The following is a 21,370-nucleotide window of genomic DNA, read 5'->3' as shown; positions in this document are numbered from 1 at the left end:
ATTTTTTCTTCTTTTTTTTGGTATATATATAAATATATATATATATATATATATATTTAATAATTTATTAACAATTTGCATAAATATTAATTTAAATATGTTTAGTAGTTTTTATTAAAAAAAAAAAATTAAAATATAAATATATTATATGTGTGTCATAAATTAATATATATATATATATATATATATATATATATTTATATATTTATATTTAAGGGATTAAGAATATTTTATAATTTGTTATAAGAAAAATGTAAAAATATACTGTTTTTATTTATTTATTTTTCTCGTCGTCCTTTATATTATTTGCTTCGTCTTGTTTAAGTTTCGTTTTATTTTCTATCATATTATTAAATACAATATGATCACTATTAATGTTATTATATTTTTTGAAAAAAACATAATCATCTATACTATTTCTTTGTTCATAATTATTATGATTATCATCATGACATTTGTTGTTCTGATCAAAAAATTTATTATCAGGTTCTTCATCAAAATTATCATTAAAATTATTATAAAAATAAATATTATTCATGGTTAGATAATTCCATTTATTATTTTTATTTTGATAATTATTATTGTCTTTCTTTAGTATTTCTTTCATATGAATATTATGTTTTAGTTCTTTATGTATGTGTTCATATTTTTTGTTCATTTTATTTTTTTTTATATTAGCTGGAAAGGAGAAAAAAAATTGTTTTTTCTCAAATTTTATTTTATCATTTTCAGTAAATGCTTTTTCATAAAATGAAAAAAATTGTTTCTTTGATATATTTTCTAGAAGACCTGATTTTTTATGTTTATAATTTGAACTAAATATTTTTTTAAAAAAATTATTACTCTTTACTTTTAATTTTTCTTTTTCCTCATTATCTTTTTCTCTTTTTTTTTTTTTATTCTCATCATCAATAAGTTCAAGTTCACTTTTAAGAAGACACAAAATTGAAATACATATATCTTCCTTCTCTTTTTCTTCATCTTTCATTTCTTTTATATCATCCTTATTAATATTTAAAACGTTAAAGTTAAGTTTGAAGTTTTTTTTATTCCGATTATATCTTTTATAAAACTATAAAAAAAAAAAAAAAAAAAAGATAAAAAAAAATAAAATGTCATAGATATAATATATATATGTATATATATATATATTTATATATCCCTTTTTGTGTATATCCATTCTTTTTTCTTTTATTTCTTTCATTTATTATTTCTCTTATTATTTTTTTTTTTTTTTTATATGGCCATATTTATAATTACCCTAAGTTTTTTTTTCATCTGTTCCCTGCTATTCCTTTCTTCTTGAATTTTATTATTTAAGTAAAGAACCTAAAAATAAATAAATAAATAAATAAATATATATATATATATATATATATATATATTTTTGAGACAATCTTTTAAAATATTTAATTTTTTTAATATTTTCAAAAATATATATTACACTTTTATTTAGCTCTTCCAATTCTGATATTAATTTCTTGTTATTGTCCACTTGCTGAAACGAAAATGTGTATACATATAAATATAATTAAATATATATATATATATATATATATATATATATATATATATATATTTATTTATTTATTTATTCATTTATATTTAAACCTTGTGATATAATTCATTAAGTGAATCGATCTGTAGAGAAAGTCTTTCTATTTGATCTTCTCGCAATTTGAGGATATCTTAAAAAAAAAAAAAAAAAAAAAAAAAATATTATAACACATGTATATCTATATTATATATATTAAAATATAAATTAAAAAAATACTACATAATCAAATCATAATATATATATATATATATATATATATATATATATTTTACTCTCTGTGTTTGTAGGAATGTTAACCTCAGATTCTCTATTCTAAAAATAAATAAACAAATAAATAAATATATATATATATATATATATGTATACACGTGTATATATATATTGTATTACTTTGTCCAATTCATCCTGAAGAGATTTAATTTTTTCATTTTTCATATTTATTTGTTCTGTTTTAAAAAAAAAGAAAGAAAAAGAAATATACATATACATATACATTTTATTTATATTTAGACATATTTCCTTATAATGTATATAATATTTGTTGTGACTATAACATATAAAATTATAACATTTTTAATTTTATATACCTTTGTAGAGTTTTTTTATTTCTTCTACATGTTCACAATAAAAGGTGCACTATAAAATATAAATAAAGGTACATCATTATATATATATATATATATATATATATATATATGTATATATGTGTGTGTTTATATGTTTATTTGTATTTATTACCTTATCTTCTAAAATTACATTTTTCCTCTTCAAGTAACATAACTTTTTTTTTTCTCTTATTCGTAATGTATCAATATTATTTATTTTATTATAATAGTGCTACCAAAAAGGATAGAATAAAAAATATCATATATATATATATATATATATATATATATATATGTGCTGCATTTTTCTTTTTTTTGTCTTACATTTTTAATTATATTTATGGTCTTTTTAATTATGTAGAAACTTTGTTTATATTTTGAGAGTTCATTATTAAAATCCTGAATTCAGCATAATAGCATATTTAAAAAAATAAAAATTAAATAATAAAAAATGCATATTTATTTATATATAATATAAATATATAAGGAAAATATATGCACATATATATATATATATAATAATGGACAACATAAAAAATAAAATATATTCATATATATTATAAAGATATGTATAATTTTTCTTTTATATATATTTTTTTTTTTGTATCTTTGTCCTTTCTTTTATAAAAAAAAAAAAAAAAAAAAAAAATGTGACATACTTTATTTTCCTCGATTCGCTTATTATCCTTTTGTTTCTTATTGTCTATTAAGAAATATATAAATAAAGAAATTATATTATATTTATATACCTATTCAGCCATCATAAAACAAATATTAATATTAATATATATATATATATATATATTATATATATTTCTTTATACAAATAAACTTGTAAAAACATCAATATATAAATATGCAACACAAATATAAATTATGATTTCCTATTTTTTATATATCCCCTCCTTCATTAAAAAGGATACCATTATTTCATATATATATATGTATATATATTTTATATATCATTTTACTTACTTTTATTTGTATTATGAAGTTCAGGATTTTTAGACTTTATATCTTTCATCACTTTTACAAAAAAAAATTATATATATATAATATATATTAGTAAGAAAAAAAAAAAACAAAAAAAAAAAATTTGAAGTATGAAAATTTTTAATTTGAAATATATATTTAGATTTAAGCAAACTATAAATACATTTTATCTTATTTGACCAAATAAACAAATAAATACATATATATATATATATATATAATACTTAATGAATAAAAAATATAACAAAATAAGATATAAGAATTATACAACTTATTTATGACATATAATTCATTATTCATATTATCATGTGATAAAAATATATATGTGGTGGCAGTTTCTTTTTTTTTTTTTTTTTTTTTTTTTCACATATTTATATATGTAAATATACACATATAATATGGAAAATTTATAACTATATGTAAAAGGTGTGAGGAACAAAAAAAGGAAAAAAAAAGGAAACGATAATTTTCTTTTTTTTTTTTTTTTTTTTGACAAATGAATAAACAATTTTATTATATGGTATATATTTACAAATATATCATGTATATTTCATGTATATATTATTTTGTCACTTTTTTGGTTCTTATACTATTCTTTGATTAAATGATATTTTTATTTTAAAAAAAAAAAATATTATAAAGACGCATGGGTAATAATGGTTATGTTTAAAATGGAAATAATTATATCATTATGTATCACACAAAAAAAAAAAAAAAAAAAAAAAAAATAAGCAAATGAGAAAAGTACAAATATATATTACAAATAAGGATATTAATTTTTTTTTTTTAATATATATATATATGTAATGTCGTTAATATAATGATCACATAAAATAAAACATTTGGACATATATGTAAAGATATACACAAATGTATATATATATATATATATATATATATATATATATACATATATATATATTTATTTATTTATTTATTTATTGGGAGGGTCATATAAGGGTATTTCGTTATATAAGAATGGATCTTCTACACTGTGTGGCATGTCAATTACATTTTTATATTTTTTGTTTTTTTTATATATAAATGTAGGATAATATAAGAAAATTTTATTTTTGAATTTATTAAATGATCTTCCTTTAGCATCTGATATTTTAATAACTTTATTTTTATAACCTCCAATAGTTCCTTTAATAAATAATAAATTTTTTAAACTATTGATACGAAATAATTTATTATTACTACATTTTACTAAGTTTTTTTCTCCTATATGTGTATTCATTTTTTTATTTCTAAAAACAATATTTATTGTTTTCCCCATTGATACACTTCCTAAGCTTCGATGTGCTTTACTTTCTGTTCCATGTGATTTATTTTTACCACTAAAATTCCATTTTTTCATAGCACCACAAAAACCTTTATTTTTGATACCAGAACTTATAAATAAGTTTTGTCCAGGTGAAAAATGTCGACAAGAAAATTTATGATGTACAGGTAAAAAACAATCACTTGTACATTTAAATTCTTTTATTTTATGTATAAATCCTAATTTCCTTTTTATAAAATTTCCAATATTATTTTTACTTTGTTTAATTACATTCATATTACCAATTCCAAGTTCTAAAGCTTCATATCCATTCTTACTTATATTTTTTTGATTTATCACATAACAATTATCTATCTTAACAACTGTTACAGCATGCTTAACACCCCATACATCCCATATACTCATACATCCAACTTTATAACCTAATAAGCCTGTTCTTCTACTATTCCACAATGGATATACTTTCTTTATATCATCATCTTCTTTCTTCTCTTCATATTCTATCTCTTCTTCTTTATCTATCTTATAATTATATTTTTCATTCAATAATTGTAATCTACGTATCCACTTTGACGCATAAAAACTCCTTTTCTCATTCTTCTTAAAATAAAAAAAAACAATATCCACAATTTTTTTTTTATTACCACAAATAAGGGAATACCTCGAAAAATTCATGGCCACAAAAACAAAGCCGCAAATAAAATAAACTATATCAATCTAGAAATAAATAATTTTTGGTTTTATAAATCATCATTTGATTTTTCCCCTGCTAATTTTATATCATTATGATAAAAAAAAAATATATATATATATATATATATATTTTTTTTTTATGTATATTTTTTATTTTTCATTTTTTCTCAAACATTTTGATGATCCTTCATATGGAGCGTACATATCATATTAATAATAATGATAAAATAAATATATAAAATATAAAAAATATTTCTTTTATTTTTTATACGCCCAATATAATATATATATATATATATATATATATATATATTTTTTGTACACACAACATTGAAGGATTCATTCAAATAAAAGGATCGTTTTATGAACTTATTATTTAAAAAAAAAAAAAAAAAAAAAAAATGAACAATATGAGTAATATGAGTAATATATATAAAAAAAATATATATTTTTAATTTTTCATCAAAATAAAACAAAATACTTATTAGTGGTTGAACAATTGTTAAAATTATATATATTTACATTTTAAATATATGAAGTTGATCGGGTTAAAAAAATATATGTTTTTAATTTTTTTGAAACATATAAATTAATAAAATAAAGAAAATGTTTAATCATTTATATTGCAAACAAATAAATAACTATGAAATGTAAATTAAAAAGTAATAAAAAAATTTATATTTAAATGTAGAGCAAAATAAAAAAAAAAAAAATAATAAATATATATATACACAAGAATTATTCAATAAATAATATATATATATATATATATATATATATATATATGTATATATTTATTTATTTATTCATTATTTTGTTGCTCTTCTTTATATAGAGCGTCATTTATTTCTTGAAATTTATATATGTCATTTTTAAAAACTTCTGCTGCGATTTTGTTGAAGGGGTCATCTGTCGAAGGTTCCTAAATAAAAGACAAAAATGAAAATAAAATGTGACATATGTTATGTATATATATATATATATATATATATATATATATATATATATATATTAATCCTATGTGTAATTTCTAAATATATATCTATATATCTATATATCTTATATTTATTCAATTACATCCAATAGTAATATAAGACCTAATATTAACATTTGCAAATTTATTATTGGATTCCATTCTAACTTTAAAACATTCAAACATACATTCCCTGATTCATCAATATTAGGATGAAATATCTACAATTTTAATAATATGAAATTATATAATTTTTTTTTCAACATCTATATATATATATATATATATATATATACATGTATCTATATATATATATTATATATATATATATTTTTTACCTTGCTGAGACATATAATTTTTGGTGGGGTTATTGGATAGCTTTCTTTAAATTTTATGACAAAACGAAATTTCTTATTTTTTAAATAACCATCTGTTGGTTTTATTGATAAATAAATTTCTTTTAAATTCTTTTCATCAACTGGAGATAATTCAACACCTTCTATTACATCCAAATCCATCAATTCTAAAAATATAAATAAATATATATATATATATATTTATTTATATATATATATATTTTTTTTTTTTTTTTTTACCCTTTTGAAGAATTAATTCATATGGCTTTATTTTATTTACATTTTGTTCCATTTGGTTTGGCTTCTTTTTATTATCTATATAAATGACTATAAGAAAAGAAAAATTAAAAATAAAGCCCATAAATTTATATATTAATAAATAAATAAATATATATATATATATATATATAATATACATATAAATATTATATATGTACATATTAATTGCAACATTTATGAATCCTATTAAAAAAAAAAAAAAAAAAAAAAAAAAAAAAAATTATAATATAATATATTATATATATATATATATATATATTTATTTATTTATATATTTATATTTATTTATTTACTTATTCATTTATATATCATATCTATCAACATTTTCATTATAAACACAAAATGGATGAATTCATTTGAAGATTGTTTCAACCCCGTTAAGGCGAATCACTAATAAAATAAAATATGAGAATGATAAAAAATGTTAGATATATTACGAATATAAAAAATAATATTCATACTGTAGAAAATGTTTGCATCAAATATCATAATAAAGGAGAAAATATTTTCAATATATGTAAATATGAACCTCATATGTGTAAAACATATTTATCATATGATAATCGATTTAATATAAGTGAACAGAGAAAAAACTTATATAAAAATAGGATAAGTAAATATATGTATTTAAAGAGAAATAATACATATGAAGATATAAAATATTTATTTTTATATATAGAATTTGATAAGAAAGTTTTTAAACACTTTTTTGAAGATTCTCTTCCTCAAAAAAGTATATCTCTTCAAATTCTAACAAAATTAAATTATTTACTTATATTAAAGAAATTATTAAATGATAAAATAAAAAATGATAGGACATTAAAAAGGTGTATTCATTATATATGCAATAATAATAATATTGCCAGTAATTATAATAAAGATTGTGATAATAATGTTATACATACATGTATAGAACAACATACATCAAAAAATAAAACAAAAAATATAAACATAAATGTAAATGTAAATACAAATATATGCAGAAATAATGACAATTTTAATTATATAAACAATTTAAAAAATACATATGAAATATATAAAAATGATGAAAACAAAGACATATTAATAAATAATAATAATAATAATAATAATAATAACAATGATTATATATACAAAAATGATATGAACAATATATATTCTTTTTCAAATTCTTATGATGTAAATATTCATTCCAACAATATGTTAGAAGAAAATAGTTTATATGATACTTTGAATAAATATGATATAGTAATATATAGCAATATTAATAATAAAAATATAAAACATATATATTTAAAAGATATATACAAACATATAACTGATCAAATTAATTATCTCTATATGTTTGATAACAAATTATATGATAAAAATGTTATTTTAAAATTATATTCATTTTATGAATATTTTAATGATGAATTAATAGAAAAAAAAAAACAGTTATTATTTTTTCTAGATAGAATAAGCGAAAAGTTATTAAACAGCATGAATCTTATAGATCTTGTATTTATATTTCATATTCATATAAAAATAAAATATTATAATTTTCTGTTCTTATATATTTTAATAAATAAATTACATTTTTATATTCAAAACATAGTCAATATAGAAAGTAATCAAAAATTAAAGGATATAAAAACAGAATGTATACAATATGAAAATAATATAAATAAATTAAAATATGACAATATATCAATAAATACACATAACCATATTAAATATAATATTAAATGGTTGACCTTATTTTTTCATTCTTTAATACAATATTTTCTATATTTAAATAATTCATCTGATATTTTAATAAATCATAAAGACAAAGTTATATTTATAAAACATCTCTTATACAATAGCTTTTCTCAAATGTATCTCAAACATTTAAGTGATAATTATGTATATTTTACTCCTATAAATATTTTATCAATATATTCATCATTCAAAAATTTAAATATTATAAATGATGAGACGTTAAAATGTGTGTTGTTCAAATATATAAACTATAGCAATATTTTATTACTTAACTATAAGGGAGAATATTATGATTATAAGGATAAAGATGTGAATGAATGTATAAATGAATATATAGATATACATATAAATAAAAATATATATAATAATAATAATAATAATAATAATAATAATACAAATAAACACATTTTTATTTATAATAATAATGTACAGATATTTTATTCTTCCTTTTTAAATATATTTTCAAAATTTTTTGTTCACTTTAAATATACCATAGAGGAGTATCAATATATAATAAAGAGTTTATTAATTTTATTTGATAATTATTTAATATTGATACTACAACTATATGTTAAGAATAAGACAGATTTATTACCTTTCTTATGTATGGATGAAAAGAAAAAAAATGAATATCTGAAGAAATTTTCAAAAGATAATAATATGGATATGTTATCTTATATAAATGAGCAAGTAAAAAAAAAAAAGGCACTTAATAATAGTAATAATAAATATAAAATTTGTGATAATTTAAAATATATAAATTTTATAAACTTCTTAAATATTATAATGAATAGTAAATATACAAATATAAAATGTTCATATAATTATGATATAGAAAATGTGGACAATGTTAAAAATGTTTTTAGTTTTTTTAATCATGACAATATATTTTATGTTGAAAATATTCAACACAATATAAAATACATTGTGAATTCTTTAAATTCTTTATATAAAATTACAGAACATTTTATTAATTCTTATAATATTAATGAATTCAGTAAATTATTTAATAAGACATATATATATAATTTTATAACAAAATTAATATATAATAAATATATAGATTATAATATTATACCATATTACAATACATTGAATAGTTGTATTCATTTATATTTACATGATTATGAAGATATACATAATAATTTTAATTATTCTATCAATCGTTTGTTTATTTGTAATTATATATTAAATTTATATTTGACTAATTTAGTTTCTGTCTATTTGAATAAATTCATAAGGAATATTAAAAAAGAAGAAAAATATAATTTGGAAAGAGAAGAGGAAGAAGAAAAAAAAAAAAAAAAAAAAAAAAAAATATCACAAAATAAACAACGTAGTAATTTTATTTATTTAGATGATACAAAAGAAGAAACAGAAAAAAATAATTTTTTTATTTTCAAAAAAAACAATATATGTGATACCTTTTTTTTCTCACAACTTGTGACAAATACTCTAGGAGCTATACAACATATGAAAATATTAAGATATGATATATTTCTTCAAATATCTTATATTTTAAAAAAAAATATATTCCCTTTAAGTTCAATACATATAACTAATATTATACATTCATATGCTTCATTTAAAATACAAGACAATGTCTTAATAAAATATTTATTATATAAATTAATAGAAACAAATAATTTAAATAATAATATTAATGATCAATCGTTTGGAAATATTGCTATATCTTTATTAAAATTAAATTATTATAATGATAAAATTACACGTATTATATTAAATAATTATAATAAGATTATATCCTTACAATCCTTAATTAATATTACATTTTATTTATGTTATTATAATAATGAATTATTAAAATATTTTTTAACAAATCATTTGAATTATTTTATAGACAAAATATTTAAATCAAATATGTTACATAATATAAACATGAAGGCTAAAACACAATTAAAATTAATATCCTATCAAATTTTATATATACATGAATATACTTCAAAAGCAAATATAACATCTAAACAATATTCATGTCTATTTAATAATTTGTATAATAGAAAAAATATATATGATTGTACATCATATAATTCTTATATATATGCATTCAAAAAAGTATATAATTTTTTAAAATATCATCAAAAAAAACAGAAATGGACACATAACAGTTTTTTTAAAAATAATTATATATTATTACCTTATGAGAAATATATTAAACTTATTAATAATAATTTATTATATAATAAATTTTTAAAATATCATGCAAAAGAACAATATGAAACAAATACATTGTCTTGTATTAATAATATGTATATAAATAAAAATATGAAATATGAATATACAAATCAAAATAATAATGGTATTAATTTGTTTGATATTTTTAATTATAAAATTATGAATAGTAAAATTAACATGGATAATGATGAATATAAATTAAAAAATATAATAAAAAAGGAAACAAATATGTCATATAATAATAATAATAATAATTATGTCAACCAATTTAATATTATTGATGACAATTCTTATTTACATCTTCTATTTATCTCAGCATTTCCATTTAAAGAAACACAAATTTATTCACACTCAGAATTATATAACCAAGTATATGACACAATTGGATCTTTAAATTTGAAGAGAAGAATAATCAAAGAGTTGTTGCATTATCCATATTATGTAGATATGGTTATAATATAACATTAAAATGTTATATATATATATATATATTTTTATATATATATTATAATATTTGTCTAAACATTTTAACGTTTTAATATAGAACATGCCATTATATTTTAATAAAAATAATACACATATATAACTTTTTTATGTTCAGATATATGTTACATTAAAAATATATATATTTCTCTATATGTTTATTTGTATATATATTTAATAATTTAAAAAGAAAAAACAAACATATAATTTTATATATAGCAAAATTTGCACAAAAAAAAAAAAAAGAAAAAAGAAAAGAGAAAAAAGAAAAAAGAAAAAAATATGCCCACATATATATATATGTGTGTTTTTTTATTTGTATCATATTTTGTTGAAAAAAATAAATATTTTTATAAAATTTAAAATGTCATTATATTTGTTACGTGAATGAATTTGAAAACATTACGATAATATATATATATATATATTTTTTTTTATTTATGTTCTTAATTTTTTTGTATATTATTGTGGTCCATATTATTTTTTAAATTATCTTGTAAGAGTTTATTATTAAGTAATATATGGTCACTATTATTTGAAGGTACATTTAATAAAATAGAATTTTCAGATTTATTTTGATACTCGACTACTAAGAATTGATATAAGAGTCTTAAGTTTTCACTTTCACACCACAATTGTCGTAACATAATTAAATTAATAATATCCTTTTCTAATCTACTATATGCATAAAAATGAAATTGATCATCAGGATTATTATTACATATATGACACATAACTAGATCTTTTCTTAAATCACTTGTTTCATTATTTATTTGTGTATCTACATTTTCTTTAAATAATACTAATAATTTTGTAAGTAATACTTTCCTCTTTTCATATATAGATTGAGCCACTTTATCTATTTCTTCTAAAGACATATTTTTTATATCATCATTAATATATTTTTTTATAACACTATCTTTATCAGCTTTATATTTAGATAATAATATATTATTTAGTATCTCTTTTGTATCTTCATACATACTACTAATATCTATGAAATTCAAGCAGTTATTTATTATTGTATCTGCATTATTTTGAAAGTAGCTAAGATATTCATTATTATTAAAATTTTCCATTTTATTCAAATCGACATTATTATTAAGATTATTTTCATTATGTTCATTATAATTATTATTATTAAAATCATTTTCATTATTTTCATTATAATTATTATTATTAAAATCATCTTGATTATTTTCATTATAATTATTATTATTAAAATCATCTTGATTATTTTCATTATAATTATTATTATTAAAATCATCTTGATTATTAGTGTAATGATTAATTTCATTATTATCATATTTATCTAGATCATCAAGTCTAATATTTTTTCCATCCATTTCTTTATTATATATATCTTCATTGGGGTTCATTATTGGATATTTATATTTCATTTTAAATTTTAAAAAGGTATTGCTCATATAATCATTTAAATTATTTATAGTAAAAATTATATCATCATTATTCATTAAGTTATTATTAATATTAATATTGTTTTTTCTTCTATCACTAGAAGTATTATCACTTTGACAATAATCATTTTGAAATGTATCATCATCATTAATATTATTATAAATATTATCATTATTATTATTATTATTATTATTATTATTATTATTATCATTATTATTTATATTATTATTTTTCATATTATCAATACTTGATTGACTACCAGATAAACCATATTTCATACGTGGACTATTACTATTTCGTATTTTATTATTTACTATAACAATATTGTTATTATTATATAAATTTGTTTTTTTATTTTCTTCAAAATTATTGCTATTATGAATAATATTATTGTCACTTCCATATATGTTTTTTTCCTTTTGTTCCTTATTATTTATATTTATCAAATTGTTTTTATCATTTAAATTATAGTCGTAATAATTTAATGAATAATTTATATTCCCTTCATGACTATTTGTATTTATATTCTTATTATTATCAGTCTGAAATAGGTTCTGACTATTATAAGCATACAGCTTCATACAGTTATTTGTTTCATCAATATTGTTATTATTATTATTATTATTATTATTATTATTGGTTATATTATGATTTATATTATTATCACAGGATATAGCATCAAAAAATATGTTCTCATTATTTTTATTTCTAGGATCCATTTCATTAACGTGTCTTATTTGATCATCTGATATGAAGTCATTACTATTATAATTACTTTTATAAATACTATTGCTATTATTGTTACTATTATTTATACTGTTCATATTACTATTATTTATACTGTTCATATTACTATTATTTATACTGTTCATATTACTATTATTTATACTATTCATATTACTATTATTTATACTATTCATATTACTATTATTTATACTATTCATATTACTATTATTTATATTATTATATTCATCCTTTGTAGGGATATCATGAAGATTATTTTTGTTTAAGCCTAGTAAAGGATTACTATTAATATTCGATAGATACCTAGGTTCATATAATAGATGATTAGGTGTATTACTTTTAATTTTATTTATATTACTTTTAAGAAACACATTAGCCTTAAGTTTTTGTGGGTCGTAAGAAAACAATGTTAATTTACTTCCTACACTATGTCTAACTAGTTGAAAATTGTTTTTCTTCTTATTAATATTGTTATCACAACTAGTTCTGTTTTTCAATTTATTGTTTTCTCTTAAATTTTTTTTGTGTAAGAAAATGCTTTTATCGCTATTATTTAAGTTGCAGTTCATTTCATCAATGGATGAGAAATCGGAGGTATCAGTGAATGCATAGCTAGGTTGCTGCACTATATTATTATTATTATTATTATTACGATTATTATTATTATTATTATAATTATTATTGATAATATTGATATTATTATTATTGACCATATTACTATTATTATTATTATTATTGTTGTGCTTTTTGTTTGTGGTGTTGTCACTATATAAATTATTTTTATAATTTATTAATCCTTTTTTTTTATTTTTTTTTATTTTGTCTATATCATTAAGTGAATTATATTTCCCTATGTTCGATGTGAATGCTTCCCTAGGTTTATCAAAAGATTTATTTTTTAAGATATTAATTCTTTCTATCTTATCATTAATTTTGATACGATTCATTTTATTATTATTATTATTATTGTTGTTGTTGTTGCTATTATTGTTGCTGTTGTTGTTGCTGTTGTTGTTGTTATTTGATTTGATAATAACATTTTCTATACTAGATGCATTCATTTCACTACCTTTAGAATCTAATATACTAATTCTCTCTGTATTTGTATCTTCTTCTTCATTTATAGATGTGGATTTATTTTTAAAATTTTTAACTCTTGAAGAATATCTTAAAGTATTTAAAGTTTGTTCACAACAACTAATGGTAGGAGATATATTAGCAATCATAATACTTTTAGATTTGCCTACAAATATATCTCTTAAAACCTTAGTTAATTCTGAATCTCTAAAAGGTATATGATTTTTATCAGTATCCATAGCTCTAATACATTCTTTTAAAGCTAATAAAGATCTATTAATATTAGCTCCATCTGTTTGTGTTTGTTTATTTTGTGAAACAGTATCTGCTCCTCTTTCACTTCCAGCTAGATCAATAAAAGCAATTTTTCCAATTGATATATTTTTATTTATATCTTTCAAATCAATATTTAATATAGCATGTGATCTGGATGATTCATCGTTTTGAGAATTAACACCTATTTTTCTTAATAAAACTCCATCAATCATTCTTAATATTAATTCTTCTTTAGTTAGGACTCTTAAAATTTTTAAATCTTTGACAACAACTTCTTTTTTCCCATTTTCTAATGCTGCAACCATCTTACGTTTTTGTAATAAGTCATATAATTTACCACAATATATTTCATAAAATGATATAAATATACCTTTAGTATTATCTTTATCATATATATTTAAAAAGTTAAATATATCTCCTGCTGCATATTGAAATATACCAGGTATATCACTCTGACCATATGGTTGTGAACCTAACATTGTATATGTTTTTCCACTTCCTGTTTGACCATAAGCAAAACATGAACATACACAATTATTTTCAAATAAATCTATTATCAATGGTTTTATTGTATTCTCATATACTGTAAAATTATCAACATTATCATCAAAAACCTTATCTACAATAAATTCATGTCTTTCTATATATTTTGTCATGTCTACTTTATATCTTGGCTCATCTATATAAAGTGTACAATTATTCTTTACTGTAATTATATCAACTTCTTTTTTCTTCTTTTCTAATTCACTTAGTGGTCTCTTTCTTACCACAACTTTTATTTTACTGTTCATATTTTTACTTCTCGCTTTTATTTTGTTTCCAAGGTTTACCGTTTTTTGAGGATACACATCGCTCTACAGAATAAAATAAAAATAAAGAAATAATGAGGGTTTATAACAGACAAGGGTATGAACAAATAAATAAATATATATATATATATATATATATATATATGTGTGTGTGTGTATAATATTCATCCCATCATATATATAACCAAACATACATATTGCCACCAAGCATATTATATATATATATATATATATATATATATATATGTGCGTACTATTATTTTTTTCTTTTTTTTTCATTACCTTGTTCTTTATAAAAGATTGTCTTTTCTGCTGCATGGTTTTCTTAAACATATTATTTTTATATTATCAATAAAAAAAAAGAAAAAAAAAAAAAAAAAAAAAATTAATAAAAATAAAAAAATAATAAAATATACTGTTTAACAATTATTTTTTTATCATAAGGAAAAAAATAAAATTCATATCCATCCTATTTTTATAAGGAACACATTTGCAAAAAAAAAAAAAAAATTAATTAAAGGTATCTCATAAAAAAGGAAATGGAAAAAAATTAAATAAAACCAAAAATATATTATAAATAAATAAATACATACATATATATATATATATAACTAAATATAAATAGAACATTAAAATATAAGATCTTTTTTATATACTTCATTTAACAACACATATAACTTTTTTTTTTTTTTTTTAACAAAGTAAAAATATAAAAGTATATTCATAAATCTTATGTGTATATATATTTATCTTATACATCTTGAAAATATTTTTATATATACAATGAATGTATAAAAATAAATAATAAGCATAAGAATAAAAAAAAAAAAAAAGGTATATAAAAAAAATATACACACATATGTATATATATTATATGATATACATATATATATATATTTAATAATATTCTTACTTTGTATTAAAATATATATATATATATATATATTTTTTTTTTTTTTTTAATTTATATTTTCAAACTCAATAAAATATTTATGAATAAAACTTTGTTATAATTATATGAATACCTTATATTTTTATTGGTATCATGGTATTTTATATTTTATTCACAACTATAAGATATATGTAAGAAAAAAAAAAAAAAAAAAGAAATTAATAGGTATACATACTTTCACATTTTTATATTGTCATAAAAAGTAATTCACATATTATTAATATAAATTTATATGTATATATATATATATATATATATATATATATTATTTATTTTTATATAATTATATTTAAGAGAAAAGTATTCATATTTTTACAAATATACTTAATATATTAATATTTCCAATTAATATATATCAAATGCTCAAAAAAAAAAAAAAAAATTACGCTTATATATTGGGTCTTTTTGTGATATATACTTATATTTATTATATTATAATTATGTATTTAAAAAAAAAGACGTATATATTTATATAGAATCTTTATAAAAATAAAAATATTTATAGTTAGTCTTATAATTTACAATTGTAATAAAATATATATATATACATATTGTGTGGTATCAATTTTGTATTTTATATTCATATAAAATTATATATATATATATACATATATATATTTTTTTTTTTTTATGGTGGCAAAAAAAAAATATATGTAAGCGTAATTTTTCTTTTTTTAATATAATATTTTAGTACCAATATTAAAAGCTTATAAACTTATTTTAACAGTAAATAAATATTTTTTATTTTATATATATCGAGGTGATTAATCCAACATTGTTAAATACGCTTATTTGTTTTACTAATAAATAGTAATAATTTTGTGTATGTACATACTTTTTTCCTTTTGTTTTTTTTTTCTTTCTTTTTTTTTTTTTTTTTTGTTGAGAAAAAAAATGAAACTATAGTATATATTATCATGTAAGCATATAAATAATTATGGACCTTAAGCAATATATATATAATATTATTGATATAGACATAAGTAATCATATTAAAATAAAATCATCTAATAACTGTAACCATAATGAATTAAAAGAAACCATAAGACAAAATGCAAAAAAAATAAGGGACATTACATTCAAATATTGGATTAAGGATAGACAACTACAACATTCAAATTTTGTTATGAAGAATGAGAATGTTAATGATAAGATGATTATAGAAAATAAAACTTATTTTTTAAACAATATTAATAATGATAACAACATATTACATACTTATCAATCTACATTTGAAACATGTATTACATATAGTAAAGATAAAGAAGACATATTGTATATAGATCATTTGTATACATATCTTATAAGACAGTTATATATTTTATTTTCCTCCTTAGAAGTTAGAAAAAAAAAGAATAATCTTCAATTTGATTTTAATAAAATATATAAATATAGATATAATTATAAAAAACTTCAACCACATATATGTTATGAATACTTAAAGAAATATAATATTAATGATGATATGATAAAAAAGGATATTGAAAATTTTGAATTATATATATATAATCATCAAAATAATATAAAAGAAGAAAAATATAATTGTGATATAGAAGAGAATTATAATAATGCTAATTATAATATATGTATATATTTACCAACAAAAAAAGAAATAGATATATTATTTATTATAGATCAATTATATGATTATTTTTATTTTCAGTTATTTGTTCCTATAACAACAAATGAAAAAGATTTAATTTTCTTTCCATTTAATATAAAAAATAATTTGTTAGTTCAATATCATTTTAATATATTTATTCCTTATTCATATATATATTATACTACACATAAAAAAATTAATCAGTTCATATTAAATTACTCAAATGTTGTAAAAAATTATGAGTTCTCTAATTTTTTATACAAACATAATGACACCATTTTTTTAATTCCTCTAATAGCATATAATAAATTCGGATGTAGAATTGGAAGTGGAAAAGGATATTATGATAAGACATTGACAAAGACAAGAAAACAAAATCATATTATAAAACAAATCAAAAATATTCAAGCAAATGGAAATAATATAACAAATAAGAAAGATTATGATAATCAAAAATTAAATCATATAAATCTTGAAAATGAATATGATACAAATAATATTATATGTTCTAATGTAAAAAATATAAATGACAAAACATTTAATAATAATATTACAATATACACACAAAACAAAACAAAAAAAAAAATTTTAAATGAAATAAAAGTTGGTGTTTCCTTTGAAATGTTTTTATATGATATAGATTTTTGCGAAGAGACAGATCTTATCTTAGACTATATGATAAATGAAAATAATATTTATCATTTTATATTATGACTTTCGTTTTTTATGTTTTCTTTTTATGTATTTTTTGATTTCATCGTCATCCATTAAAAATCTGAAAAAAAAAAAAAAAAAAAATATATATCACAAAGGTGAATAAATAAATATATAAATATATAAATATATAAATATATATATATATATATATATTTGTGGGTTTATTTTATTTTATTTTTAAAGCTACATATATGTATAAATGAGAAAGTATTGTTTTTATTTACAGCAAAAGAAATAAATATATGTATATATTATAGTAATATCAAGATATGTAAATAAAACGAAAAAAATATATAAACAAATATAAACATAATATAAATTTCTATCCATATATTATTTTTATATATATGGAATATATTACTTTTCTTCGGATGTGTCATCCTTTATTCTATTTTCATCAGAATTAAACTCCAGTATATCTATAAAATGGATATGTAGAATATATCATGTTAAATATATATAAAAGAAATTGAAACAAAATTTGAAGTAATTATAAGATATTTTTTAATAAAAAAAAAAGAAAAAAGGAAAAAATTACCATTTTCATTAAAAACAAAATTATCGTTGGATTCCTGAAAATCAGATAAATAAATAAATATATATGTATATATATATATATATATATATATATATATGTATATATAATGTTGTAGTTTATATTTTACTTCCTTTATGTGTGAGGATAATTCCTTCAAAATTCTTTCCTTGTTTTCTAAATCGTCTTCCAGTTTTTTTGCTCCTTCAAAAAGATAAAGATAAAATAATAATATAAATAGGACTTAATAATATATATATATTAATTATTATTATTATTTTATATGTTTGTTTGTTAGTCCTTACCAGTGTTAACATTATAATTTTCACTTGTATCTGCTTCCTCCTTTTTAATATGATTTATGCTGCAATGTTATAAAAATAGACAAATATAAATAAATAAATATATATATATTAAAATATTAATGAGCTATATAATATATAAAAAATATGTATACATAAATTACTACATAATAAATGTAACCATTTTATTACATAATATAAATACATATATAAATATATATATTGTTAGTTTTTTTTTTTACTCCTTTTTGTTTGCATATGTTATGAGCAAATTAAATATGGACATGTTGACTTGAAATGAATAAAATATCGATATGATTGTTAATAATTTATTTTGAGAATATTTATGTTTTAATTTATAAATATTTCTCAATAAAGATTCAATAAAAGGCAGGTCACAATATTTTGAACAATTTAAAGCATATACTATAGAATATAAATCACGGTAAGTAAAATTAATAAATTCATTTGTTAGTATATTATGCATTTTTTCCATATATATTTTCTTTGAAGAAAATAAAATTTTAGATATACTAATATATAAAATAATTTTATCTTTCTTGTTTAAACTTATACAGTTATCTATAAATAATTGATCTAAAAACTTTTTGATAATAAGTTTTTCTACCTTATCATCGAATTTAATTAAATTATTATGTAAAGACATTAAATGTAAAAGTTCTATCATATTTGAAGGAGGTAATAATAATTCAAAGGATTGTTTATTCATATCACATATTGATAGGATTAATTTTTCTAATTCTAGATACAATGCATTGGAAAATATTTGAAAATTTAATGAACTAAACATATAATGTATAATAATTGGAATTGTCATATTTTTTAATATATTTTGTTCAAGTATTTTTTTTCTTGTATATTTTTTTTTTAAAAATATATTTTTTAAAATGTAATTCATATGATATATTAAAAAAATCAGTTCATCATTAATATGGTAAAATGTTTGAATGTTCATATTATTATGATCATTTTGTTTATCATTTTGTTGTTGATTTTTATTTTTTTCTTCATTATTATCATCATTATCATCATTATAATTATTATTATTATTTTTTCTTTTATATGGCATTGTTATATTTATTGTTTTTTTTTTGTCGCTTTCTTCTTTATATTCAAAATGTTCATATATATTAAAATAATGATAAAAATTATTATCATTATAGATTAAGGAAGAATGCATGATATCGTTTAGATATTTTTTATCGTTTATATTTTGTTTAGAGATGTTAGAAAAGTTAGTAGAATCAAAAGAATATTCATTTTTATTTGTCATTTTTATGACATTTAAATGATTTATATAAGAATCTATATTTTCATTTTTTTCCATTTTCAATTTTGATATATTCATACATGATGTTAATAATGTGACATAATGATAAATATTGTTAAGATTCATTCTTTTTTTTATTTTATATTTTATATATTTTAACATATAAAGAACAAAATAATATAACATATTGGTTTTAATAATAACTTTACTATTTAAATAGGATATATTAGACAAATATAATGAAATATTATTTATTCTCATTATATTAATTTTCTTTTCAAAAAAAAACAATATGTCATTAACTATATCATTATCTTCTAAATAATATTTTCTATTTTTTAAAACTTTACATAAATAAAGAAACACATTTTTTTCATCAAATATATTATATTTATTATTATTATTATTGTTGTTGTTGTTACTTTTGATGATGTTTATTTTTTCAGCATAATGTTTATCATTTATACAACTTAAAAATATTAATCTCTCCCTTGAATTTAAT

At 17.2% G+C, this 21,370-nt stretch overlaps 7 protein-coding genes across 7 annotated transcripts in view; 2 read left to right on the top strand and 5 right to left on the bottom strand.

Moving 5' to 3' along the window:
* Positions 1-274: 274 nt before the first annotated feature.
* Positions 275-3,187, bottom strand: PADL01_1245700 (conserved Plasmodium protein, unknown function; the record flags this gene model as incomplete). The annotated part of the gene is made up of 11 exons (XM_028683434.1): positions 275-1,072; positions 1,261-1,329; positions 1,445-1,498; positions 1,612-1,688; positions 1,831-1,870; positions 1,949-2,004; positions 2,146-2,194; positions 2,297-2,395; positions 2,488-2,562; positions 2,823-2,866; positions 3,139-3,187. 11 exons carry the CDS (start codon positions 3,185-3,187, stop codon positions 275-277), a joined length of 1,410 nt encoding a protein of 469 aa, XP_028539613.1.
* A 903-nt stretch (positions 3,188-4,090) lies between these two features.
* PADL01_1245600 (mitochondrial ribosomal protein L3 precursor, putative) lies at positions 4,091-5,116 on the bottom strand (the record flags this gene model as incomplete). The annotated part of the gene is made up of 1 exon (XM_028683433.1): positions 4,091-5,116. The coding sequence occupies one exon, from the start codon at positions 5,114-5,116 to the stop codon at positions 4,091-4,093; it is 1,026 nt and encodes a 341-aa protein (XP_028539612.1).
* Positions 5,117-5,936: 820 nt separating this feature from the next.
* On the bottom strand, positions 5,937-6,755 carry PADL01_1245500 (NEDD8-conjugating enzyme UBC12, putative; the record flags this gene model as incomplete). The annotated part of the gene is made up of 4 exons (XM_028683432.1): positions 5,937-6,056; positions 6,212-6,328; positions 6,446-6,630; positions 6,704-6,755. The coding sequence occupies 4 exons, from the start codon at positions 6,753-6,755 to the stop codon at positions 5,937-5,939; spliced, it is 474 nt and encodes a 157-aa protein (XP_028539611.1).
* Positions 6,756-7,147: 392 nt separating this feature from the next.
* PADL01_1245400 (conserved Plasmodium membrane protein, unknown function) lies at positions 7,148-11,122 on the top strand (the record flags this gene model as incomplete). Its single annotated transcript, XM_028683431.1, has 1 exon — positions 7,148-11,122. The coding sequence occupies one exon, from the start codon at positions 7,148-7,150 to the stop codon at positions 11,120-11,122; it is 3,975 nt and encodes a 1,324-aa protein (XP_028539610.1).
* Positions 11,123-11,589: 467 nt separating this feature from the next.
* Positions 11,590-15,801, bottom strand: PADL01_1245300 (kinesin-13, putative; the record flags this gene model as incomplete). Its single annotated transcript, XM_028683430.1, has 2 exons — positions 11,590-15,513; positions 15,751-15,801. The coding sequence occupies 2 exons, from the start codon at positions 15,799-15,801 to the stop codon at positions 11,590-11,592; spliced, it is 3,975 nt and encodes a 1,324-aa protein (XP_028539609.1).
* A 1,556-nt stretch (positions 15,802-17,357) lies between these two features.
* On the top strand, positions 17,358-18,737 carry PADL01_1245200 (conserved Plasmodium protein, unknown function; the record flags this gene model as incomplete). Its single annotated transcript, XM_028683429.1, has 1 exon — positions 17,358-18,737. The coding sequence occupies one exon, from the start codon at positions 17,358-17,360 to the stop codon at positions 18,735-18,737; it is 1,380 nt and encodes a 459-aa protein (XP_028539608.1).
* The window catches only part of PADL01_1245100 (conserved Plasmodium protein, unknown function), a gene marked incomplete at both ends in the record, with an annotated part of 3,094 nt that continues 455 nt past the window's right edge, over positions 18,732-21,370 (bottom strand). The window contains 6 exons of the mRNA XM_028683428.1: positions 18,732-18,798; positions 19,102-19,159; positions 19,279-19,312; positions 19,406-19,479; positions 19,581-19,639; positions 19,820-21,370. The exon at positions 19,820-21,370 is cut by the window's right edge and continues 455 nt beyond it. Coding sequence (XP_028539607.1) covers positions 18,732-18,798; positions 19,102-19,159; positions 19,279-19,312; positions 19,406-19,479; positions 19,581-19,639; positions 19,820-21,370 — 1,843 coding nt within the window. The remainder of the gene's footprint in view (positions 18,799-19,101; positions 19,160-19,278; positions 19,313-19,405; positions 19,480-19,580; positions 19,640-19,819) is intronic.

Source organism: Plasmodium sp. gorilla clade G2 (genome assembly GCF_900097015.1).
Source record: "Plasmodium sp. gorilla clade G2 genome assembly, chromosome: 12".
NCBI classification, from domain to species: Eukaryota; Apicomplexa; class Aconoidasida; order Haemosporida; family Plasmodiidae; genus Plasmodium; species Plasmodium adleri (nom. inval.).
The sequence above is the reverse complement of the archived record's forward strand: the minus strand, read 5'-3'. Positions and strand labels throughout refer to the sequence as shown.